The 27,974-nt window shown below is 36.2% G+C and overlaps 1 protein-coding gene across 2 annotated transcripts in view; it reads left to right on the top strand.

The window, feature by feature from the left end:
* Window positions 1-27,397, top strand: part of LOC114902827 (bifunctional heparan sulfate N-deacetylase/N-sulfotransferase 4) — a 280,430-nt gene extending 253,033 nt beyond the window's left edge. Inside the window, exons 9-14 of one of the 2 annotated variants that reach the window (XM_029235475.1) lie at window positions 1,071-1,194; window positions 8,937-9,111; window positions 14,549-14,719; window positions 15,647-15,756; window positions 19,440-19,542; window positions 27,236-27,397. In XM_029235475.1, coding sequence (XP_029091308.1) covers window positions 1,071-1,194; window positions 8,937-9,111; window positions 14,549-14,719; window positions 15,647-15,756; window positions 19,440-19,542; window positions 27,236-27,355 — 803 coding nt within the window. In that variant the 3' untranslated portion in view covers window positions 27,356-27,397. The remainder of the gene's footprint in view (window positions 1-1,070; window positions 1,195-8,936; window positions 9,112-14,548; window positions 14,720-15,646; window positions 15,757-19,439; window positions 19,543-27,235) is intronic. The other variant, XM_029235476.1, reaches the window with a different exon arrangement.
* The last annotated feature ends 577 nt before the right edge of the window (window positions 27,398-27,974 follow it).

Below are 27,974 nucleotides of genomic sequence, written 5' to 3'. Positions count from 1 at the left end.
GATGATCTTCTCTGCTTCCAGATCCCCAGCTACTATCATTTTTGTTGTGCCAGCCCTCTTGTGTAGTTCATTCCAAGCTCTCCTAGGGCTGGGAAATCCAACAAAATCTCCTGGGTGCAACACGTTACAAAAGAAAGAACCTTTTCCATGAGGGAAGTTTTGATTTATGAGAGCCTGTCCCTTCATGACCTTTCCTGCTGTGGTCCTCAGTATCTGGCCTGACTCAGATTTAGAGGTGACATTTGTGCCTTCTGTGATATGTACACTCAGTGGGTTCTATCAGCCAGTCTGTTTAGCCTAGTATCTCAGCTATCAGACTTGATTGTCCCATCTTGTCAGGGTAGAACATTCAACTGGCCGCCTTCCAGAATCCTGCACTCCTCTTTCAGCCTTACTGGAAACATGTTTTTAAGGTACAGCCTTAAAAAATGCTTCCTCCTGGAAGTCTTCACTGACTTCCCAAGTATAAATCACCCATTTTCTCAGGTATTAGAAAAACACTCTGCTCTTATCATGGAACCTCCCTCACTACGCTGCAATTACCTGTTTACTTGACTCAAGTCCACAGATACACTTTAAGTCTATCGAGGCCAGCAAATGTATTTTTCTTATCAAGATTTATCGTCAATCATTACTACAGCAACTTGTACAGAGTTGCACAGGTCAACATCTTTTGAATAGTTTGATTTAATTTAATTGATCTGAATATAATATTAATTGAGGTTCAGGTATTGTGCTCGATGTCTTTGATACTTTTGCCACTCATCCGACTCCAGGAGGGAAATTGAACCACCTGATTTCTGAAGTTCTCCCCTAGCTGTATTATCTACCAGTCTGCTTGACTTTGACTATATCCTCATATTAAATGAAGTGTTTAGGTCAATACAATCATGAAGACTAATGTAAGAACACAAATCATTGCCACATGAAATGCACTCAATTTTAAGGAAATCATTTTGATACTGGAATGATTTGGTCTTTTGCATATTACCTTTTAAGCAAAAATTTTGTTACAATATATGTCTTTTCTTTTATTGCTGTATAACCTGTTGCCTCCTGTTTTGTAATAGGAACAACAGCACTTTATTTATTTCTTCTTATGCACCCTTCCATCATCAGCAATCTCCCCAGCCCCAAAACATTTGAAGAAGTCCAATTCTTTAATGGCAACAACTACCACAAGGGAATTGACTGGTAAGAAAAATAACAAAAAGTAAAGTCCATTATTAACACATGCTCGTTCATAGCTGAGCAATTATAGATGTATGCATGGCATCTACATAATTACAGAATAAATGTATGTTCAGTTCTACCATAGTGAATTAGAAATTAATTTATAATGATATATTTAATCAGTGTTGCCTATAATTTGATTTGGACAGTGCAATAATGATAATATTTTTCTGGTAAATTATGATGATTGAATAAAGAGGATTATGGAATATTTTTCATCAGCACTATTCATAAGGATATTTAAAATTCTCCTTAAGCATATTATTATTTTACTGTGCCTAGAATTTTTTTTAACTAAATACATAATTTGTCTTCACAGTGACTCTTAAGAAAACAAATAAATCAGCAGGTTGTTTTATTTTATAGTCCGTGACATGTATCTTCATTAATCACATAGACTGTAAATGTTGTATTATAATATAAGCTGATATTTGTCATGCCAATAACAGAGCGTTTCCAAAATCATATTACTGCTAGTCACACATGTGCATAAGAGGAAAATTACTTTGTATTTGATAAGTTATGATAATTTCAAAATCACAATATTTTTCCTTAACTGAAATAGAATAAACCTGGTATTGTAACTGATGTTCACTCTGGGGAATTTTTCTAGCTCTATCCCAATTTTCTAAGGAAAATATGGCCCTGATTTCCAAATCCCCCCCTGAGGAAAGTTCCCCTCAATGCATACCTCTGTAGCATGTAACCTTATGTCAACATTACACGTGAATATGTCCTCATAAAAGGCTCATTCTTTTAAGATGCAGCTAGGAGGAGAGGGGGACAGGGGCGATGCCAGTGAGCAGATTTGACTTCCCATCTTGAGTAGAGCCGTCTCCACTCTGCACCTAGGAGATCACTATTCTACCTTATTTTAAAAAGACTAAATGAATTTTGAAATTGCATGCAAGTTACTGAAAGCAGAGCAGCAATTTTATCTGTGAGCTCAAATGGAACACAGATTGTTAAGCAGGAATGTAGATGACACTTTTCACCACTTCACATTTGGGAAATATAATAACAAATGTCAAAGAGGAAAATAAGTGTCTTATATGAATTCTTCATTGCTCTTATTATTTATTTCTAGAACATTTGAGGGTTAGAGAAGTGATGAGCTGTAAAGAGGGTTACACACATAATTAACACCTTGCACTGAATTAACTTCTGAACATATTGATTCCATAATCTACACACAGAGGAATGTTCCCACAGCATATGGAAGAGTGAACCTGCTGAGGCACCACAGAAGCAACTGGCAGGAAATATCTCCTTAATTACTCTGGATAGACTATAATGTGTTCACATTGCTACACATACTACAAATCATGCAGAAGTTAAAAAGGAGGAAAGCAACTATGCCCTAATCAGTTTAGTATTTTATAGCTATTCTGAGATTTTCCTCTTTTGTGCACTTTAATCTCAACTTAAGAATTTTGCATTCAAGTTTGCAAACATAAATTTGCTATTTTTTTTTGAGAGAACACATTTTATTCTCAGGAATTTTAAATATATCATAAAAGTTTAATATATACAAATCAAGATAAGAATAATTCCTTAATTACATCTAGTATGGATGACACAGGGAAGAATATATTTTGAGAGACCAACTGTGAAAGGAAACTGTTATATAAATTTTCCACAAAGGTGTAAATAGTTTAGCAGTCTATCCTGTGAGTTACTTGAAAAATTCTGTTTTTTTTTTCAAGTTAGAAATAATTTATTTTGTATAGTTTCCCTATTAAAAAAATTATACAATTTTTAAAGGTTGCTTTCTTTTTATGGTCATTATGAAATATTGACTATATTCCCCGTGTTGTACAATACATCCTTGAGCCTATCTTACACACAATAGTTTGTACCTCCCACTTTCCCACCCCTATATTGCCTCTCTCCCCCTGCCACTAGTAACCACTAGTTTCTTCTCCATATCTGTAAGTCTGCTTCTTTTTTGTTATATTCATTACTTTGTTGTATTTTTTAGATTTCACATGTAAGTGTATCATACAGTATTTGTCATTTTCTGACTTATTTCACTTAGCATAATGCCCTCCAGGTCCATCTATGTTGCTACAAATGGCAAACCTTTGTTCTTTTTTACAGCTGAATAGTATTACGTTGCATATTCATACCACATCTTCTTTATCCATTCATCTGTTGATGGACATATAGGTTGCTTCCATATCTCGGCAGTTGTAAATAACATGTTATGGACATGGGGGTGCATGTAACTTTTTTTTTTTTTTTTTTTTTGCGGTACACGGGCCTCTCACTGTTGTGGCCTCTCCCGTTGCGGGGCACAGGCTCTGGACGTGCAGGCTCAGCAGCCATGGCTCACGGGCCCAGCCACTCCGTGGCATGTGGGATCTTCCCGGACCGGGACACGAACCCGTGTCCCCTACATCGGCAGGCGGACTTTCAACCACCGCACCACCAGGGAAGCCCCTCATTGTAATTTGGATTTGCATTTCTCTAATGATTAGTGATGTTGAGCATCCTTTCATGTGTTTGTTTGCAATATATATATCTTCTTTGGAGAAATGTCTGTTTAGGTCATCTGCCCATTTATGGACTGGGTTGTTTTTTTTTGATATTGAGCTGCATGACCTGCTTGTATATTTTGGAGATTAATCCTTTGTCAGTTGCTTTGTTTGCAAATGTTTTCTCCCATTCTGAGGGTTGTCTTTTCATCTTGTTTATGATTTCCTTTGCTGTGCAAAAGCTTTTAAGTTTCACTAGGTCCCATTTGTTTATTTTTGTTTTTATTTCTGTTTCTCTAGGAGGTGGGTCAAAAAGGATCTTGCTGTGATTCATGTTATAGAGTGTTCTGCCTATGTTTTCCTCTAAGAGTTTTATAGTTTCTGGCCTTACATTTAGGTCTTCAATCCATTTTGAGTTTATTTTTGTGTATGGTGTTAGGGAGTGTTCTAATTTCATTCTTTTATATGTAGCTGTCCAGTTTTCCCAGCACCACATATTGAAGAGGCTGTCTTTTTTCTGTTGTATATTCTTGCCTCCTTTATTAGAAATAAGATGACCATATGTGCGTGGGTTTATCTCAGGGCTTCCTATCCTGTTCCATTGACCTATATTTTGGTTTTTGTGCCAGTACCATACTGTCTTGATTACTGTAGCTTTGTGGCATAGTTTGAAGTCGGGGAGCCTGATTACTCCAACTCTGTTTTTCTTTCTCAAGATTGCTTTGGCTTTCGGGATCTTTTGTGTTTCCATACAAATTATGAAATTTTTTGTTCTAATTCTGTGAAGAATGCCATTGGTAGTTTGATAGGGATTGCATTGAATCTGTAGATTGCTTTGGGTAGTAGAGTCATTTTCACAATGTTGATTCTTCCAATCCAAGAACATGGTATATTTCTCCATCTGTTTGTATCATCTTTAATTTCTTTCATCAGTGTCTTACAGTCTGCTGCTTACAGGTGCTTTTCTCCTTAGGTAGGTTTATTCCTAGGTATTTTATTCTATTTTTTGCAATGGTAAATGGGAGTGTTTCCTTAATTTCTCTTTCAGATTTTTCATCATTAGTGTATAGGAATGCAAGAGATTTCTGTGCATTAATTTTGTATCCTGCTACTTTACCAAATTCATTGATTAGCTCTAGTAGTTTTCTGATAGCATCTTTAGGATTCTATATACATAGTATCATGTCATCTTCAAACAGTGACAGTTTTACTTCTTCTTTTCTGATTTGGATTCCTTTTATTTCTTTTTCATCTCTGATTGCTGTGGCTACAACTTCCAAAACTATGTTGCATAATAGTGGTGAGAGTGGGCAACCTTGTCTTGTTCCTGATCTTAATGGAAATGGTTTCAGTTTTTCACCATTGAGAATGATGTTGGCAGTGGGTTTGTCATATGTTGCCTTGATTATGTTGAGGTAAGTTCCCTCAATGCCTCCTTTCTGGAGAGTTTTTTATCATAAATAGGTGTTGAATATTTTGAAAGCTTTCTCTGCATCTATTGAGATGATCATATGGTTTTTCTCCTTCAATTTGTTAATATGGTTTATGACATTGATTGCTTTGCGTGTATTGAAGAATCCTTCCATTCCTGGAATAAATCCCACTTGATCATGGTGTATGATCCTTTTAATGTGCTGTTGGATTCTGTTTGCTAGTATTTTGTTGAGGATTTTTGCATCTATGTTCATCAGTGATATTGGCCTGTAGTTTTCTTTTTTTCTGACATCTTTGTCTGCTTTTGGTATCAGGGTGATGGTGGCCTCGTAGAATGAGTTTGGGAGTGTTCCTCCCTCTGCCATATTTTGGAAGAGTTTGAGAAAGATAGGTGTTAGCTCTTCTCTAAATGTTTGGTAGAATTCACCTATGAAGCCATCTGGTCCTAGACTTTTGTCTGCTGGAAGATTTTTAATCACAGTTTCAATTTCAGTGCTTATGATTGGTCTGTTTATATTTTCTATTTCTTCCTGGTTCAGTTTCGGAAGGTTGTGCTTTTCTAAGAATTTGTCCATTTCTTCGCGGTTGTCCATTTTATTGGTATATAGTTGCTTGTAGTAATCTCTCACGATCCTTTGTATTTCTGGAGTGTAAGTTGTTACTTTTCCTTTTTCATTTCTAATTCTATTGAGTTGAATCTTCTCACTTTTTTTCTTGACGAGTCTGGCTAACGGTTTATCAATTTTGTTTATCTTCTCAAAGAACCAGCTTTTAGTTTTATTGATCTTTGCTATCGTTTCCTTCATTTCTTTTTCATTTATTTCTGATCTGATATTTACGCTTTCTTTCCTTCTGCTAACTTAGGGTTTTTTTGTTCTTTCTCTAATTGCTTCAGATGTAAGGTTAGGTTGTTTATTTGAGATGTTTCCTGTTTCCTGAAATGGATTGTACTGCTATAAACTTCCCTCTTAGAACTGCTTTTGCTACATCCCATAGGTTTTGAGTTGTTGTGTTTTCATTGTCATTTGTTTCTAGGTATTTTTTTGATTTCCTCTTTGATTTCTTCAGTGATCTCTTGGTTATTTAGTAGTGTATTGTTTAGCCTCCATGTGTTTGTATTTTTTGCAGATTTCTTCCTGTAATTGATATCTATTCTCATAAAGGTGTGGTGGGAAAAGATACTTGATACGATTTCAGTTTTCTTGTGACCCAAGATATGATCTGTCCTGGAGAATGTTCTATGTGCACTCGAGAAGAAAGTGTTTTGGGATGGAATGTCCTATAAATATCAAGTCCATCTTGTTTAATGTATCATTTAAAAGCTTGTGTTTCCTCATTTATTTTCATTTGGGATGATCTGTCCATTGGTGAAAGTGAGGTGTTAAAAGTCCCCTACATTTATTGTGTTACTGTCGATTTCACCTTTTATGGCTGTTGGCATTTGCCTTATGTATTGAGGTGCTCCTATGTTGGGTGCATAACTATTTACAATTATTATATCTTCTTCTTGGATTGATCTCTTGATCATTATGTAGTGTCCTTCTTTGTCTCTTGTAATAGTTTTTATTTTAAAGTCTATTTTGTCTGATATGAGAATTGCTACTCCAGCTTTCTTTTGATTTCTGTTGGCATGGAATATCTTTTTCCATCCCCTCACTTTCTGTCTGTATTTGTCCCTAGATCTGAAGTGGGTCTACTGTAGACAGCATATATACTGGTCTTGTTTTTGTATCCATTTAGGCAGTCTGTGTCTTTTGGTTGGAGCACTTAATCCATTCACCTTTAAGGTAGTTATCTGTATGTATGTACCTATTACCATTTTCTTAATTGTTTTGGGTCTGTTATTGTAGGTCTTTTCCTTCTCTTGTGTTTCCTGCCTAGAGAAGTTCCTTCAGCATTTGTTGTAAAGCTGGTTTGGTGGTGCTGAATTCTCTTAACTTTTGCTTGTCTGTAAAGGTTTTAATTTCTCCATCAAGTCTGATTGAGATCCTTGCCGGGTAGAGTAATCTTGATTGTAGGTTTTCCCTTTCATCACTTTAAATATGTCCTGCCACTCCCTTCTGGCTTGCAGAGTTTCTGCTGAAAGATCAGCTGTTAACCTTATGGGGATTCCTTTTTTTGTTATTTGTTGCTTTTCACTGTGGCTTTGAATACTTTTTCTTTGCATTTAATTTTTGATAGTTTAATATGTGTCTTGGTGTGTTTCTCCTTGGATTTATCCTGTATGGGACTCTCTGCTTCCTGGACTTGACTGACTATTTCCTTTCCCATATTAGGGAAGTTTTCAACTATAATCTCTTCAAATATTTTCTCAGTCCCTTTCTTTTTCTCTTCTTCTTCTGACACCCCTATAATTCGAATGTTGGTGTGTTTAATGTTGTTCCAGAAGTCTCTGAGACTGTCCTCAATTCTTTTCATTCTTTTTTCTTTATTCTTCTCTGAGGTAGTTATTTCCACTATTTTATCTTCCAGGTCACTTATACTTTCTTCTGCCTCAGTTATTCTGCTATTGATTCCTTCTAGAGAATTTTTAATTTCATTTATTGTGTTGTTCATCATTGTTTGTTTGCTCTTTATTTCTTCTAGTTCCTTCTAAACGTTTCTTGTATTTTCTCCATTCTATTTCCAAGATTTTGGATATCTTTAGTATCATTACTCTGAATTCTTTTTCAGATATACTCTCTATTTCCTCTTCATTTGTTTGGTCTGGTGGGTTTTTACCTTGCTCCTTCATCTACTGTGTGTTTCTCTGTCTCCTCATTTTGCTTAACTTTCTGTGTTTGGGGTCTCCTTTTTGCAGACTGCATGTTCATAGTTCCTGTTGTTTTTGGTGTCTTCCCCTAAGTTGGTAGGGTTGGTTCAGTGGTTTGTGTAGGCTTCCTGGTGGAGGGGACTAGTGCCTGTGTTCTGGTGGATGAGGCTGGATCTTGTCTTTCTAGTGGGGAGGACCACGTCTGGTGATGTGTTTTCAGATGCACCTGGTGTGTCTGTGACCTTATTATGATTTTAGGCAGCTTCTCTGCTAATGGGTGGGGTTGTGTTCCTGTCTTGCTAGCTGTTTGGCATAGAGTGTCCAACTCTGGAGCTTGCTGGTCATTGAGTGGAGCTGGGTCTTAGGGTTGAGATGGAGATCTCTGGGAAAGTTTTCACTGTTTGATATTACGTGGGGCCGGGAGGTCTCTGGTGGACCAATGTCCTGAACTCGGCTCTCCCACCTCAGTGGCTCAGTCCTGACACTTGGTCGGAGCACTAGGACCCTGTCAGCCACATGGCTGCTAGTGTTGGAGGGTCTCCTGCAGAGGCAGGGGTGTCTGTGGCTCACGGCGGGGACAAGGACACTGGCAGCAAAAGTTCTGGGAAGTACTCCTTGGCCTGAGCCCTCCCAGAGTCTGAAAAATTCTTAACTAAGTAAAGATACGAAGTAATTTAAAATATTTACTAGGCAATATGGTGTAATTTGCTGTTTGCCAAGGGTAAACCTAATTTTTCTGGTTTTGGTTTTTGATAGCACAGAACATCAACCCAAATGTAAAGGATTTTCCCTCTGTTCTTTAACAACCTACCTACTTCATCTCACTCTTTCCCCTGCCCTAACTAGTCCATTAGAACAATATTACCTGGGATTGTTTTTACATTCAAAGTGTATACAATAGTCTCTATTTTGACTATTATAACACCAATAATTAGAAATTGATATAAATGGATGTCAAATATTTAAATTATTTCTTATCCATAGTATGGCAGGAAATCAATTAGACCTCAAATTAATTAATTGTCTTTCTCTGCCTTCAGGTATATGGAATTTTTCCCTACTCCATCCAACATTACAAGTGACTTTCTATTTGAAAAGAGTGCTAATTACTTCCATTCAGAAGAAGCTCCCAAACGAGCTGCATCTCTGGTCCCCAAAGCCAAGATCATCACCATCCTCATTGACCCCTCAGACAGGGCATACTCTTGGTACCAGGTACGAAGCAGTGAAAAATACCATTAAAAGCATTTGGTCATAGCTTGAATGTAATCAATGGTGAATTAACAAAGTAAAGTCCAGATGTATTGAACAGTCAAATGTTAAAAGAGCTAAACAAACAAAAAAAATTATGAGAAATAAGAACTATTGATAAGATCTAATTGATATCAATTTGGGCAAGGAGTTTCAAGCATAAACATAACAGAAGAAAATCACACATCAAGGAATTAATAGATTGAACCATATAAACATGTAAAATGTTGGTCAGTCACAATTAACAAAATTAAAATTACTATCTAAGTAGAGCATCTTTAGCAATACATGTTAAATGGCTTAGTTCCCTTAATTTGTAAAAAAAAACACAAAAAGTTTCTGCAAACTGGTAAAAGTAACTAACTAAATAAATAAATATTTGAGTAAAAAAATGAGCAGACAAGCAAAAGGCATAGATAAACAATTTACATACACACACACAAATCCAACCAGACAATAATTTACATGAAAAATTAGGGATCAACAAAATATAAATCAAAATGGTACTTTTTAAAATATCATCTTGGCAAAAATTGTCATGCTTGTTCTCTCTGTTGACAAGGGTGTGTTGATAAAAGTACTAGAACTTTCCAATAGAAGGATATATATGGAGATATTTTCTGAAAACTAATTTGATGACAGTTATCAAAAGGTTTGTAAAGGTACTTTTGTGCTGTGATTCCTCTTCTGGAATCAATCATAAGAAAACCTCAAAAGGATTAAAAATATGTATCCCTTTTTTATTCATCGAGGTACTAATCATAATAACAAAAGGAAAAGTAAATATCCAACAATATAGAATTGTGTCACACCGAAATGGAGTATTCTTCAGCATTTCATGATGGTTTTAATCCATAGAATGATAATTAAAACATAGTGTTCATTCTAATGTGTGGATAGATATTAATCAAATAAGCAAAAAGGTATATAATTAGAAATTTTGAATGCTCTGTGAGGAAGTATGGGAGGTGCTATGAGAGCACTCTCTAGAGAAATCAACTTTAGACTTAAAACTGATGGACGAGTAGGTTTAACTGAGTGAGGGTAGAGGGAGAGTGGGGCAGAGGGAAAGTATGTGTAGTCCCCTGGGTGCAAAGAACCACAGCACAGCTAAAGAACTAAAAGAAAGGGTTCACGTGGTTAGAGAGCAAAACCCGAGGTGGAGACCTGTGGGAGATGAGTCTGAGAGGCAGACGAGGGCTAGAAGCCAAGTGGGAGAACCAAGTAGCCACCATTCCTTGAGCCATCGAAAGCCTTTTTAAAATGTTAAACCAGTGTGTAACTACCAGAATTCCTTTTAGAAAACATGATACTATCTGTTATTTGAAGAATGGATTGGAGTGGAAGAAGTAACCACTCAGAGAAGTAGAGGCTATTGCAATAGTCCTGCTGTGAAATGGCAGTAGCAAGGACAAAGATAGTAAGTAGAAATGGAATGAAGGATAAAGTGTCAAGAGATAGGGATTAAAATCAACAGAGCCTGGTGAGAAAAGTGTCAAAGATAAATCAAATTTCCAGTCTGGGCAACTGGATGATAACCATATATTCCCGTGAAAAAGAAGCACTGAAGAAGGATACAGGTGTTGTGCAGGGGTGGGGGAAGGCTAAAGATGTGACACAGACGGAAATCATGAGGTTATGGCATCACTGTCACACCAAAAGCAGCAATAGAGGTGGCTGGCACTGTGGGAAAGGGTCTGAGCAGGAGACAGAAATTTGTGAATCAGAGGCAAAAAGCCACAGAAATGGTGAAATCGCCTAAGGAGAAGGTTCAGAGAAGAAAAGTAGAGAACAGAATGAAGCAGCCAGAGGAGTAATAAAAAAATCCAGCAGATACCAAGAAAGGAGTACTACCAAATGAAGGAGGTGACAGCAATGTCAAACAGCTGCTAAGAAATTAGACAATTAGGCAAAATAAGGCCTAAACTATTTTCATTCAGTTGAAAGACATGGAGGGAAGTGAAACTTTTAGCAAACAACACACAGCAGATCAAGGAAGATGTGTTTATAGTGGTGGTGATTTGTATAATAATTAAAAGTTTTCAAAGGAAGAAGGATGTTAAAGGTCCCCCAAGGGAAAATGGGGAATCAGCCCTGGGAGGATCCTGAGAGATCTGGAAGGGTGGCTACAGGAAATAGCTTAGATGGGAGGGAAGCACTCCATTTCCAGAGTTCTTCACTTTTCTTGCGCTGGGACCCTTCTGGCAGTAGGGTGGAGTCCATGTTCCCCATTTCAGAAATATATTTTTAAAGCATTAAAATACATAGTATTACAAAGGAAACAACTATATAGAAAATTAATTAAAATCAGTAACAAATTTAAAATCAAATTTGTTTAAAAACAAATTTAAATATACTGATTTTAAATTAAAAGTAATTTAAAATCAGTAACAAATATTTACTAAATCATTAAACGGAAATATCTAATGATGGGGCTAATACTACTGTAATTTTGAAATAGTGGTGAGTATAAACATTTGATATATCTGAAAGACCTGTAATGTGATTAAAAAGGACTGATTTTTATTGGTGGTAAGATCACAAGTACAGTACATACCAAATTTTATTTAGAAGTTACTAAAAATAAAGAGACATTTTTTTGAAGATTCAAGTTCATAGATCCTCTGAATTCTATCAGCGGGAGTTATTAAGAACCCCTGCATTGAAACTTAAGAGATAAAAAAGGGTATAAAGGTACTTGCCGGTAAATTTGAAGGTCTGGGATAGAGAAATTAAAGTGACTATGATGGTCTCTTTTTCCTTTAAAAAGTTGAGAACAAGTTAATCTAATGAAAAGAGGGGGAAGATTTGGGAGGCAGTAGTTTGAGGAGAGAAAAAAGGGGGGTATGAAATCTTGCTACAGGGGTGAGGTAAAGCTGACCAGAGAAATGTAAAATTGCCCATTGCAATGAAAGCCTAATTAAACCTGATGACCTTGAATTTAAGGTGGTAATAATCTATATGTACTAAAATCCCAATGATATGAGTGCATACATAAATTAATGTCAAAATAAAGTAGATTAAAAGAAAAAATTTAATAGCATTGTAAAATAACAAGTAATTTTTCTTCTTCCTTTATTCTTTTTCTTGACTTTTCAAAATTTCTTCAATAAACATATATCGCTAAGAACAAATAATGATGGACAGGAAAACGTGATACTGCAAACTGAGATTGCCAGTGGTTAAGAATTCAAGTGGAACACTTGTTTTGGGAGCAAAATCCAGAAATTATTGTTAGAATCCATGAGTCAATGACTCCCTAATATACAAAAATGTGTCTTTCTCACTATAACAAAATTCATATTGCAAAGCAAGATAAACTTATTTTTTTCAATCGTGCCAAAAATTTTGAGTTATTAAGCCTTAATGAAACATTTTGAATGCGAACACTTGGGGAAAAATGTTGCACATTTTCCTGGCAGAAAAAATGGTCACTACTTAGAGCAGATTATATGAATCTCTTTTTTTTTCCCACATGGATTCAATTTTTTTTTTTTAAAAGAGAGAATCTATGCCTGCTTCTTCAAGTAAATTCTTTGAACATACACATTTGAAATGAATAATTTTTTCTGATAATACTTTTTATTGCTATATTGCTAAGAGTAGGGTCCCCATCCTGCTGTACATTTCAAAATAATGCAACCTATTACTTACATTGCATTATTACCCAGTCCTGTCTATTCAGTAAGTACCATAAATTTGAAGCTCAGCAGGTATAATTCAGAAAGTCCTACAAATGTCACCTGCCACTATAATTTCTACCCCACATTTTTATAATGGGCCTCACAGAGGACCTATAGTGCTATTTTTTCCAATTCTGTGTGACTTCTGGTCATATTTTTACGCTAATCTTTTTAGTTGCATAAATATAAAAAAAAGGTGCTAAACTGGTATAAGTCAATATAGAGCAGATTAAGTACAATTCCATATCATCACTGTGCAAAGTAGAAATGTTCGCATTACTGTATTAACGTGCACATAGTATGTTTATATTTCTTCACTCAAGTTACCCTGTTTCTACACCTTGTATTAATTAAATGTACTATGTAGTCTCTATGTATGTAGCATAATGCATTTACAAATAAGGTCAATAAGTAAGCAATTATGAGAGGGCTTCAAAAGTATTATTATTTCTACCAACCTACCACTCACTAGTTACCCTTTAACCATTTACCACTTAATCATCTTTACTTTCTTAGCAATTTTTATTTCTAACATATATAAGGGCTGCTATTACATAATTCTATCAGGCTCTAATATACTTCCATCCTTATCCTGTAGTAAATTTTCTTTAAGTTCACTTTTAGATATCTTGCAAAATCAATTCATCCATTCCCACACACCTCATTCATCTTCACTCAAATTTACTTTAAAGTTCTCTTAGTTTCCACATTTATTCTTTTCTGCTTATTAAAATCTTTCTCACTACACTTTAGCTCAAAAGCATCAATCATTAAAAAAGATCCCTTCATCTTTCATTCAGAACTAATCACTTATTGGTCTGGCTATCACAGCAAATAACTTATACCTCTAGTCAAATATATGACTTTATCACAATCTGTTAATCTGCTGTTTTCCATACCAGATTTTGATTTCTTTGAAGACAGCAATTTTGTCTTACCTATAGCTTTTTATCTCTAGCATCTATTGCAGGTTATTGTTATGGGAAGGATCTTAATAAATGCTTATAAAATTGTATTGATTTGTGTGGGGCTCTTGAGCTTGACCAATGATGGTAGGATGTGAAAGATTCAGAGAATTTGGTACTGAAAAGCAGTAGTGAATTGGTATTTAGGAATTAGCAGAGTTAGGTGGAAACCCTTGGGAGGGTAAAAGCAAAGTGCCTTGGGCAACATCAACATAAATATGACACCTGAGCAAGCATGAATAAACATCTGCCTTCTCTGTACCCATAGCACCTGCCACATAGGGATATTGGGGAATTGTCAGAACCCTCAGGAGTGGCTGTAATGAAACAAGAGAACAGTAATATGTAAGCCTACTCCTGCCAATCAAAATCTCTTTTCATCAGGCTTGATCTGTCTGGTCCCTGACATCTTTTCACTTATAATCAGACCCATGGAGAAAATCCTTGTACTCTGTCTCTTGTCTTACACCTAAACGTTTTAGACATGAAGACAACCACAGGCTTATCTGAATGCTACTTGATATATATGGAAGGCTTATACTCTATATAAACAATATGCCAATGCCTAGGCTTCAATATAGTGTGCACTTTTCACCTTATTTTTCATTCTAAAGTCAATTATTTTTAGTTACTCTTTTTGGAATAAAAGACACATGACACACACACATATATCCACACATCAAACACATACATGCACACATACCTATGCAGGCATAAAGAAAATTAATTTTACAATTGACTTTCTTATTAAAGCACCAAAGATCACATGAAGATCCAGCTGCCCTGAGGTTTAATTTCTATGAAGTTATCACAACAGCACATTGGGCCCCATCTGACCTGAAAACTTTGCAGAGAAGATGCCTATTACCTGGATGGTATGCGGTCCACATAGAAAGATGGCTAACTTACTTTGCTACTTCTCAGGTAATGTCCTGAACTGAATTTCTTCTGTTTATTATATCCTCATAGTGTTGCACTGACAAACAGAAAATATAAATTAACATTGCCACAGATAGCAATTTATTATCAGAGATGATCATACCTAAGGAAGAAATGTGGAGTTTTACATTTTTAATGTCAGTGGTAGTACTACAATGTTAAGTGGCTGTGAAACACATTCTGGGGATCTTCTTTTGGATAGTAGCTGGTCTCAAAGTGGTAGGGCCTCACACAGGAGGCGTCAGGTGCTTCATAGGCAATAACCAGTAGAGGAGCAGCCAGTTAGAACCTTTATGGAACACCATGTGCAGACACCCGTGTGTCATCTGTCCTGTGGGAATCTTATAAGGAAAGAAGGAGGTTATGGATTAGACTGTCAAAATGGAAAGTGTTGTAACAGCTCCAGGAACTTGGGATAGAACAGGAAATAAGGATTTGCGGAAAGCGTCCACATCCTTTATCTTCTTCATTCCAGTCAGGTCACAACTAAAACCTGAGTTCTCTGTTGTGGTTTGTAAGGAGAATAGATGGGTAATTTTCATCTGTATGCCCATTATTTCCAAGCCCTTGGCTCCAAGGTTAACTCATGGAATTTCATAGGTTGGATAATTATCTGTATTACAGAGCAGATGGAAAATCGTGTTTCTACTGAACTACTAAATCAAGAGAGTGTCAGTGTTTATGATTTACAATCAAGTTAGTTAAGGGTTATAAAAAATGCCTTTGGCAAAATTTGCTGTTTATTTGGAAGGACACAAGAATAGTAAACATTAACATGTATGCTAAGTAGTGCATATTTTCTTCCTTTTCACACTGATCTAATTGATTAACATCATACCAGGTCAAGGGAGGCAGCTTGGTCTATTTAATTTAATTTTGTTCTTCATAAAGTGACTATTTTTGACTCTACAGTTGCTAATTATTGATGGACAGCAGCTGAGATCTGACCCAGTTACTGTGATGGACGAAGTCCAGAAGTTTCTGGGAGTTACACCTCATTATAATTACTCTGAAGCACTAACGTGAGTCTATTCTCATGGTTGATTTCATTTCCATTATTTTCCATCATAAATTATCACTGGTAGGTGTGTATATAGCATCATTAATACTAGGTATGAATTTATACATCATTATGCTACTCAAAAGCAGTCAAAGGAATGTCCTCATTATTCATGTAGTGTCTCCCTTTTGAATACCAGGAACACTTTACCTTATAGGCATTTTATGTATCACAAATTCCCCTTTTTGTGAGCTTTTTCCCAGTATAAATTTGTTTAAGTAAACTTTCTACATGCCTGCTCTATGCAGAAAGTGTTCTAGGAATTGAGGTTACAAAGGTAAAAAAGATGATCTCTTTCCCCAAGTAATTTACAGGTTAGAAATAAAATGTTGATGGCCTCCATTAGCTCTGTGAAAGTGAGTAGTGTTTTGGGCAGAACTGGGAAAGGGATGGATACATTCATGTTTTACTCTGTATTTTTTAAATTGTGTGTAACCAAATATAATCACGTGTAATGTTGTAGTTATTATTGCACAACTGACCGCCCAGAACCTACCGGCATGTAACCATAGCCATTTTATTATGCTCATGGATCCTGTGGGCTGGGAAATTAGACAGGACACAGCCAGGACAGCTTGTCTCTGCTCAAAATATATACTTGGGGCCATATTTGGGAAGACATGAATATCTAGGTATGACTTGAATGGCTGGAGACTGGAGTCTTCTGGAAGCTTCTTTACTCACACCTTTGGCTCTTGGACTGGGATAGCTCGAAGCTGAGCTCAGAGGGACAAGACCTCTGTGTGACTTTCTCACAGTGTGGTGGCTTTGTGTTCTGAGAGGGGGTGGTATATCGAGGGAATGTGGTTCAAGGCCTTCTCTGACCTAGCCTTGCAAGTCACATAGCATCACTTATGCCATATTCTATTGATTGCAACCAAGTCACTAGAGTCAGTGCAAACCCAAGGGGAGGGAAAGGAGCCTCTGCCTCTTGATGAGGAGGGGCAAGGGTGTTCTGCAGAAGAGAATGTGGGAGGGGGGATATTCTTGCAGTCACCTTGGGAAAATAAAATCATATACTTGGGTGATTGAAAATGGAAAAAAAAGTGTAAAGAAGCAAAATAACAAACAAAAACAAAAGCTCCAAGCAGTCAAAATATATATTTAAAAGGGCATGTACTTGATGCCCTCACAAAGGCCTGATATACAGCCTATTAAGTTTTAGACAAAATTTTGACAAGCTTGATTATATAATTTCCCAGTTCACAGCAGATTAGAATCAGCAATTAGACAATTAGAGAGGGTAATGGAAGGACAGGAAAAGAAGCAATAAGATTGGGTTGTTCCTTATCCACTAAAACAAGTCTAATGAAGTTTTTACCTACACATGGAAATAACAACACAAGGCATGGCCCCTGTTGATTAAGTAGACAAAGCTTCCCATAATACGTTTACATAAATACTTATTGATGTCAGCATGTCTTCCCCTGCCTGTCTGCAGTAGTTTAGGGAATGGTTCTGTCCTGTTTACTACAAATAGTTCCTTATGGTTCAATAAACCTGTAAAATCATACTTTTAAAGAAGAGATTACAAACAAGTACAGAATATATGGTTTTTAATACATCTCACACATCACAAAAATTAATAACTATAGTGATGTTCAGTGTAATAAAAGAACTTGTAAGGCAACAAATTCATATCCTCAAAGTTGTCTAACAGTTATTTGAGAAAGGCTTTGCATCTTAATTTCACAATTTCATGCCTACTGAAACCAAACCATAAAACAAGGGATTGATATAACTTAGCAAGAATAAATGCCCATTGTTAGACTTCGGGTATATAACATTGTCAATGCAGTAAATGAAACCAAGGCAACAAAGTAATGTGGATTCAAGGTTATGGCAACCCTATCTAAAAGAATGACTTTCAATATTCTGGATGGCTCTCCTTCCTCAGGTTGTATTAAGCTCTGCCTCACAACAGCTGTTTGGAGAGCAAGGAGAGACAGCAGCCCATCCTGAGACCTCTGTACACCGGAAAGCAAAGGAGATACTCTTAGTGTGTATAAATATCTTGGCTTGGTTGCCAGAGCTGTATTTTACCTTAATGCAGTTAAATATTCTCATCCTGAGGCAGAAAATGCTGTTTAGGGGCACTGTTATGCTGCCTTCCCCATCGCATTTTGCACAGCATGCAGAATTGTTTTTCCTCTTGGGAAATTAATGAAAACTAGAGAAAGGCCTATGATAGGCAAGGAGCAGATTGAAAAGTCCAGGTTGGAAATGACTCTGTCTTCCTTTTATCCATTTAACCAGTGATGTATTTAATTTTAATTGATAACAAGTACTAGGACAACCTGGACTGCAAGGATCAGGTCTCTAATAATAGATTGGGCAGGAAACTGTAAAGAAAAATTCCCTCTCCCCCTAAATGAGTTCACATATGTGCAGAAGCAAATTGCAGGTGCACCGGTATTATAGGAATGGGCCCATGGCAACAAAATATTCTGCAACTAATTAACTTTACGTCCTACTCAATTATGCTCCATCTTTCTAAAACATCTGCTGAGCAACAAAAATGCAAACCTTTTCGATGTTTTATGCATGCAGCAAGTCCCATAGCAGTAAATTTAAAACTTCCCTTCCTATTTGGTTTATTCTTTCATTTTTCCTACCTTGTTAGTCCTAAACAAAAATTCTTATATATCTGAGTTTAAACCAAATAATTAGGCCACACATTCTTTTGTAACTTTTTGCAGCCATGGGAGCAAAACAACATTAGAATTTTCTTTAAGAGTATCAGGTCTGAATTAACCAATAGGATCATCTGCCTTCAACAAAAGAAATGAAGATTTGTCTAATCTTACATTCACCATTTGTATAATCTGTGTCTCAAGTTCTCTGGAAAAATATAGTGAAGTATATCTTTACCCTTTTAATTTCCTCCTTGAAAAGTATAAACATATTGAACTGTTAAAAAAATATAGCAGTTTTCTTAGAAGCTTTAATTCAGGTTTATATACATGGAAGCAACATAAGTGTCCATCAACAGATGAATGGATAAAGAAGATGTGGCACATATATACAATGGAATATTACTCAGCCATAAAAAGAAATGAAATTGAGTTATTTGTAGTGAGGTGGATGGACCTAGAGTCTGTCATACAGAGTGAAGTAAGTCAGAAAGAGACAAACAAATACCATATGCTAATACATATATATGGAATCTAAAAAGAAAAAAAAAAGTGGTCATGAAGAACCTAGGGGTAAGACGGGAATAAAGATGCAGACCTACTAGAGAACGGACTTGAGGACATGGGGCAGGGGAATGGTAAGCTGGGACAAAGTGAGAGAGTGGCATGGACATATATACACTACCAAATGTAAGATAGATAGCTAGTGGGAAGCAGCCACATAGCACAGGGAGATCAGGGGTGGGTTTGGGAGAGTGGGAGGGAGGGAGATGTAAGAGGGAGGAGATATGGGGATATATGTATATGTATAGCTAATTCACTTTGCTATAAAGCAGAAACTAACACACCATTGTAAAGCAATTATACTCCAATAAAGATGTTAAAAAATAGAAGTATATTTTCATTACATTCAGTCACCTTACTATATACCACTTAATGATGTCAAAGAAATCTGTGTATAACTTATAATCATTATATTTTTATTATCATTTATATATTTGATCTTTTGTAGTTTTGATCCCCAAAAGGGCTTTTGGTGTCAACTACTGGAAGGAGGAAAGACCAAATGCCTTGGAAAAAGCAAAGGTCGAAAGTATCCACCCATGGATCCAGAGGTAATATTTTCCTCATCTTTGAAATACACTGGTAGAACCCTGCACATACAACTATTTCAAAGCTAGTAGACAATATATTTGATTCCTTTTTCTGCTTTTTTGTTGCTATCAATAGTTTTATATATTCGGAAAATAAATAGACCAACAGAGATAGATGATTGATAGATATCTGTAGAAATTGTGTGCTGGGATGCAATTCAAACATAAATACTTACTGAACAGTAATTCCTTTCCAAATGTGTAAAGTACTTAAATAAATTATCTACTAAACAAGTGATTTTGGATAAAATATATAAGCATTTTTATTACATATTAAATACATATATCCAGCGCCTATACAATGCCTGGTACTGAGTTAAGCAAAGGAGAGTAAACTGCTCTGATCACCAATTACAACATATGGTGGAGAGGTTGTTCCACATCACCAAGCAAGGCTCAGACACCAGCTGGGTGTCCCACAACTCAACACAATTCTGACACTGTCTTCCCAAAGATAGTAACAGATCCCACAGGCTAAGGGCCACATATTACAAGACTGTCCCTCCCTGTTCAGGTTTTCACCTCAAGTCCCAAGTCCAGGTTATCACCTCCATCTTGAACCACTGGCTATAGATTGGACGTTCCAAAACCCCCCTCCTTGGTTCTGATGAATATGCTAGAGTGGTTCCCAAAACTCAGAGAAACATTTTCCTTATTGGATCACTGTTTTATTACAAAGGGATATAACTCAGAAATAGATATATGACATATATCAGATATATGAGGTGCAGATATATGAGGTGCATAGGCCAAGATATGGGGTAAGGGTGTGGAGGTTCCATGCCTTTTCTGATTTCTCTAGTCTCTCTACATGTTCATCAACCCAGAAACTCTCCAAACCCCATCCTTTTTGGGTTTTTATGGAAGTTTCATTACAGTGACATGATTGATTAAATCACTGACAAATGGTGATTGCTTCAACCTCCAGCCCCTCTCCCTTACCCCATGGTGATGGGATAACATTAAAGTTCCAACCTTTTGCACCAGAGGGCACACAGCAGAAGCAAGAAGAGCTACAATCCTGCAGCCTGTAGAACAAAAACCACATTCACAGAAAGATAGACAAGATGAAAAGGCAGAGGGCTATGTACCAGATGAAGGAACAAGATAAAACCCCAGAAAAACAACTAAATGAAGCGGAGATAGGCAACCTTCCAGAAAAAGAATTCAGAATAATGATAGTGAAGATGATCCAGGACCTCGGAAAAAGAATGGAGGCAAAGATCAAGAAGATGCAAGAAATGTTTAACAAAGACCTAGAAGAATTAAAGAACAAACAAACAGAGATGGACAATACAATAACTGAAATGAAAACTACACTAGAAGGAATCAATAGCAAATAACTGAGGCAGAAGAACAGATAAGTGACCTAGAAGACAGAATGGTGGAATTCACTGCTGCAGAACAGAATAAAGAAAAAAGAATGAAAAGAAATGAAGACAGCCTAAGAGACCTCTGGAACAACATTAAACGCAACAACATTCGCATTATAGGGGTCCCAGAAGGAGAAGAGAGAAAGGACCCCAGAAAATATTTGAAGAGATTATAGTCTAAAACTTCCCTAACATGGGAAAGGAAATAGCCACCCAAGTCCAGGAAGTGCAGCGAGTCCCATACAGGATAAACCCAAGGAGAAACATGCCGAGACACATAGTAATCAAATTGGCAAAAGTTAAAGACAAAGAAAAATGATTAAAAGCAGCAAGGGAAAAATGACAAACATACAAGGGAACTCCCGTAAGGTTAACAGCTGATTTCTCAGCAGAAACTCTACAAGCCAGAAGGGAGTGGCATGATACACTTAAAGTGATGAAAGGGAAGAACCTACAACCAAGATTACTCTACCCGGCAAGGATCTCATTCAGATTCAATGGAGAAATCAAAAGCTTTACAGACAAGCAAAAGCAAAGAGAATTCAGCACCACCAAACCAGCTCTACAACAAATGCTAAAGGAACGTCTCTGAGTGGGAAACACAAGAGAAGAAAAGGACCTACAAAAACAAACCCAAAACAATTAAGAAAATGGTCACAGGAACATACATATCGATAATTACCTTAAACGTGAATGGATTAAATGCTCCAACCAAAAGACACAGGCTTGCTGAATGGATACAAAAACAAGTCTACAAGAGACCCACTGCAGATCTAGGGACACATACAGACTGAAAGTGAGGGTATGGAAAAAGATATTCCATGCAAATGGAAATCAAAAGAAAGCTGGAGTAGCTATACTCATATGAGATAAAATAGCCTTTCAAATAAAGAATGTTAGAAGAGACAAGGAAGGACACTACATAATGATCAAGGGATCAATCCAAGAAGAAGATATAACAATTATAAATATATACGCTCCCAACATAGGAGCACCTCAATACATAAGGCAACTGCTAACAGCTGTAAAAGAGGAAATCAACAGTAACACAATACTAGTGGGGGACTTTAACGCCTCACTTACACCAATGGACAGATAATCCAAAATGAAAATAAATAAGGAAACACAAGCTTTAAATGACACAATAGACCACATAGATTTATAGGATATTCCATCCAGAAACAGTACATTACACTATCTTCTCAAGTGCGCACAGAACATTCTCCAGAATAGATTACATCTTGGGTCACAAATCAAGCCTCAGTAAATTTAAGAAAACTGAAATCACATCAAGCATCTTTTCTGACCAGAATGCTGTGAGATTAGAAATGTTACAGGGAAAAAATGTAAAAAACACAAACACATGGACTAAGTAATACGTTACTAAATAACCAAGAGATCACTGAAGAAATCAAAGAGGAAATCAAAAAATACCTAGAAAAAAATGACATGAAAACACGACGATCCAAATCCTATGGGATGCAGCAAAAGCAGTTTTAAGAGGGAAGTTTATAGCTATACAAGCCTACCTCAAGAAACAAGAAAAATCTCAAATAAACAATCTAACCTTACACCTAAAGGAACTAGAGAAAGAAGAACAAAGTTAGCAGAAGGAAAGAAATCATAAATATCAGAGCAGAAATAAATGAAATAGAAACAAAGAAAACAATAGCAAAGATCAATAAAACTAAAAGCTGGTTCTTTGAGAAGATAAACAAAATTGATAAACCATTAGCCAGACTCATCAAGAAAAAGAGGGAGAGGACTCAAATCAATAAAATTAGATATGAAAAAGGAGAAGTTAAACAGACACCGCAGAAATACAAAGCATCCTAAGAGACTACTACAAGCAACTCTATGCCAGTAAAACAGACAACCTGGAAGAAATGGACACATTCTTAGAAAGGTATAACCTTCCAAGACTGAACCAGGAAGAAATAGAAAATATGAACAGATGAATCACAAGGAATGAAATTGAAACTGTGATTAAAAATCTTCCAGCAAACAAAAGTCCAGGACCAGATGGCTTCACAGGTGAATTCTATCAGACACTTAGAGAAGAGCTAACACCCATCCTTCTCAAACTCTTCCAAAAAATTGCAGAGGAAGGAACATTCCCAAACTCATTCTGTGAGGCCACCATCACCCTGATACCAAAACCAGACAAAGATACTACAAAAAAGAAAATTACAGACCAATATCACTGATGAATATAGATGCAAAAATCCTCAACAAAATACTAGCAAACAGAATCCAACAACACATTAAAAGGATCATACAACATGATCAAGTGGGATTTATCCCAGGGATGCAAGGATTCTTCAATATATACAAATCAATCAATGTAATACACCATATTAACAAATTGAAGAATAAAAACTATATGATCATCTCAATAGATGCAGAAAAAAAAAGCTTTTGACAAAATTCAACACCCATTTATGATAAAAAAAACTCTCCAGAAAGTGGGCATAGAGGGAACCTACCTCAACATAATAAAGGCCATATATGACAAACCCACAGCAAACATCATTCTCAATGGTGAAAAACTGAAAGCATTTCCTCTAAGATCAGGAAAAACACAAGGATGTCCACTCTCACCACTATTATTCAACATAGTCTTGGAAGTCCTAGCCACGGCAATCAGAAAAGAAAAAGAAATAAAAGGAATACACAATGGAAAAGAAGAAGTAAACCTGTCACTGTTTGCAGATGACATGATACTATACATAGAGAATCTTAAAGATGCCACCAGAAAACTACTAGAGCTAATCAATGAATTTGGTTAAGTTGCAGGATACAAAATTAATGCACAGAAATCTCTTGCATTCCTATATATTAATGATGAAAAATCTGAAAGAGAAATTAAGGAAACACTCCCATTTATCACTGCAACAAAAAGAATAAAATACCTAGGAATAAACCTACCTAAGGAGACAAAAGACCTGTATGCAGAAAACTATAAGACACTGATGAAAGAAATTAAAGATGATACCAAGAGATGGGAGAGATATACCACGTTCTTAGATTGGAAGAATCAATATTGTAAAAATGACTATACTACCCAAAGCAATCTACAGATTCAATGCAACCACTATCAAATTACCAATGACATTTTTTACGGAACTAGAACAAAAAAATCTTAAAATTTGTATGGAGACACAAAAGACCCCGAATAGCCAAAGCAGTCTTGAGGGAAAAAAATGGAGCTGGAGGAATCAGACTTCCTGACTTCAGACTATACTACAAAGCTACAGTAATCAAGACAGTATGGTACTGGAACAAAAACAGAAACATAGATTAATGGAACAAGATAGAAAGCCCAGAGATAAACCCATGCACCTATGGTCAACTAATCTATGACAAAGGAGGCAAAGATATACAATGGAGAAAAGACAGCCTCTTCAATAAGTGGTGCTAGGAAAACTGGACAGCTACATGTAAAAGAATGAAATTAGAACACTCCCTAACACCATACACAAAAATAAATTCAAAATGGATTCGAGACCTAAATGTAAGTCTGGACACTATAAAACTCTTAGAGGAAAACATAGGAAGAACACTCTTTGACATAAATCACAGCAAGATCTTTTTTGATCTACCTCCTAGAGTAATGGAAATAAAAACAAAAATATACAAATGGGACCAAATGAAACTTAAAAGCTTTTACACCGCAAAGGAAACTACAAACAAGACAAAAAGAGAACCCTCAGAATGGGAGAAAATATTTGCAAATGAATCAACGGACAAAGGGTTAATCTCCAAACTATATAAACAGCTCAACCAGCTCAATATTAAAGAACAAACAACCTGATCCAAAAATGGGCAGAAGACCTAAATAGACATTTCTGCAAAGAGGACATAAAGATGGCCAAGAGGCACATGAAGAGCTGCTCAACATCACTATTAGAGAAATGCAAATCAAAACTACAATGAGGTATCACCTCACACCAGTTAGAATGGGCATCATCAGAAAATCTACAAACAACAAATGCTGGAGAGGGTGTGGAGAAAAGGGAACCCTCTTGCACTGTTAGTGGGAATGTACATTGATACAGCCACTATGGAGAACAGTATGGAGGTTCCTTAAAAAACTAAAAATAGAATTACCATATGAACCAGCAATCTCACTACTGGGTGTATACCCAGAGAAAACCATAATTCAAAAAGACACATGTACCCCAATATTCATTGCAGCACTATTTACAATAGCCAGATCATGGAAGCAACCTAAATGCCCACTGACAGATGAATGGATAAAGAAGTTGTGGTACATGTATACAATGGAATATTACTCAGCCATAAAAAGGAACGAAATTGGGTCATTTGTTGAGATGTGGATGGATCTAGAGACTGTCATACAGAATGAAGTAAGTCAGAAAGAGAAAAACAAATATCGTATATTAACGCATGTATGTGGAACCTAGAAAAATGGTACAGATGAACCGGTTTGCAGGGCGGAAGTTGAGACACAGTTGTAGAGAACAAACGTATGGACACCAAGGTGGGAAAGCCCTATGGGGTGTGGGGATGGTGGTGTGCTGAATTGGGCGATTGGGATTGACATGTATACACTGATGTGTATAAAACTGATGACTAATAAGAACCTGCTGTGTAAAAAAATTTAAAAATAAAAAGTTCCAACCTTTTAATCACAAGGTTGGTTCCCCATGCCACCAGCCTCCATTCTTAGGTGGGGTCCAAAAGCCACCTCATCAACATAGCAAAATATACCTTTATCACTATCTCACTTAGGAAATTCCAAGGGTTTTAGGAGCTCTGTGCCAGAAATGGGGCCAATGATCAACTTCATATTTCTTATTATGAATCACAATATCACAAATAGGATACAGGATAAAACAGTTATGAGCCCAGATTTATTATAGGAGGATAAGTTAGTTACAGTCACTTGTTTATAATAAGATACACAAAACAATGTGAAACTACAAAAAGGCAGGGGAAAAAAATCTTTCAATAAAAGTTATAGTATGAGGAGATAGACTAGGATTGGGAAACCAATTAGCAATCAACTGAGCAGATATAATGAGTATCTCTCCTAAGACAAGGTGGGCAAAAGAAGGATGGAAGATATTAGGTATTACTATGGATATAGAAGAACCAGAAGGTCCTCAAACTATACCTTTGAACTCAATAATTTCAAAAGGCCTTCAAAAATCACTTTAATCTACCAAGAAATCAGTGTAAAAATCCACTACTTCTATAAAAATCTCATCCAGAATTTGAAGTGTTTACAATCTGGTTTAAGGGTAGAAATGTAATGAAATTCCTGGTGAATGGTACAAGACAAAATGTAGTTATGTTAAGTCCATTTCCACAGTACACACAAAAGTGGCTAAGGGAGTTTTAGGAAGAAAGAGACTCATTTGTGCTAAAATATTGGGAGGGCTTAAGAGAGATGGTGTAACTTTGACCAGATGGAAGCCGATACGTGGGCCATTGCTGCCTATATTTTCACAGGAAAAATGTTCATCTCTACTATTTTATCAAAGAGACACAGAACTATGTTCATTGGGTTCTAATATGAGGTAAGTGACATCCATAGAGAAAGACCAATTATAAATTTTCTGTCTTCCAGAAATAAACTAAAACCACAGATGTATCTGATAATCCTTTTTTTAAACCATTCATCTAAAAATGGCCCATCACTCCAGCTTGGTTAGGAATATAAGAATCACAGGAAAGATCATTATAGTGATCTTTATAATGAGACCTTATAATATCTTTAAAGAAGAAATGCTTAATGATTTTTCAAAAAAACTGTTTTGGTCCTGAATAAATATAGAAAACATTTTATAAATTGCAAGTTATTTCTTTAATCATGAAATTCAGCTTTTGTGATTATGTTCATTTTTCATCTTTATGCTATGACCCAATTTTACATAAAGTGACCAATTTAAAAAACAGATGTTTTTTCTGTACATTTGGTACCACATCTGGTCCCTACGTACCTCATTCTTCTTTAGTATTATATACTTCTTATCAGCTTTTCTCCCTACATAGACTTCAGCAATCCCTTAATAAATTGGTGTTTTAGTGGTTGTATAAGGCACGTAAGTTATACCTGGACCCATTTTTATCTTACAGCCATACTTCTGCCAAATATTTTCTAATGGTAAAAATGAGTGATATCTGCAGAAAAATACAAAGAAATACCTATTTTATAGCCGGTCCTAGTGTAGTAGAATTTCTTAAGAAATGTGCGCAATCTCATTTAATGAACTAATAGCTTCCTTTGCCTTCTTTTTCTTTTCACTTTTCAGTCTAGAACCTTCCTCTCTAATTACTACCGAGATCATAATGTGGAACTGTCCAAACTGCTACACAGACTGGGGCAGCCTCTCCCATCATGGCTGAGACAGGAGCTACAAAAAGTGAGATAGCACTGGAGAGAAGAACCAAGGCTCCCAAGATACTGACTTTTACTATGAAACAGAAAAACAAACCCCCCATCTTTTATCCTGCTAATGCACTTGTGACTGTCAACAGAGGATCGTGTGAATAAATCTCCTTCTATCTTTTTCATAAAATGAAAACTTATATATGCACTCATTGGCAATTACTAGCATCAATCCCTGTGTGACTTTTGAGAAATAATGTGGGGTTTTGTGGCATTACCCAGTTTCCAATGTGGGGATCATAACACAGCCCAGTTCCTCTGTTGACCATAAGGTTTCAGAAACTGTGTTTGACTGAGAACACTGATTATATGCAGGAGACAAATTAGAATCTTGAGGAAAAGATAAGGACTGAGATATCTGTAAATGAGGCTAGTAGTAACCCAATATCTGAATTAAGGGCTTACATTTTCCCTTGCTAATTTAAAAACAATTTTGATTTTGTTATGAAATTATAAGTATAATCCTATGCTCTTATTTTGAGCAGTTATTACTTATTATATTTAGCCCACACATGTTTTCCTCTGTTACTCCTCTTTATGAATTTCTTTGACTTGCTAAAGAAGTTGCAAAGTTGTAACCTTCCACATTTTTGGTCTGTTTT

The sequence above is a fragment of the Monodon monoceros genome, unplaced genomic scaffold (genome assembly GCF_005190385.1).
Source record: "Monodon monoceros isolate NGI ecotype Baffin Bay Population unplaced genomic scaffold, NGI_Narwhal_1 Super_Scaffold_20, whole genome shotgun sequence".
Taxonomy (NCBI): domain Eukaryota; kingdom Metazoa; phylum Chordata; class Mammalia; order Artiodactyla; family Monodontidae; genus Monodon; species Monodon monoceros.
Note: the sequence above shows the minus strand (reverse complement) of the source record. Positions and strands in the feature narration are given on the sequence as shown.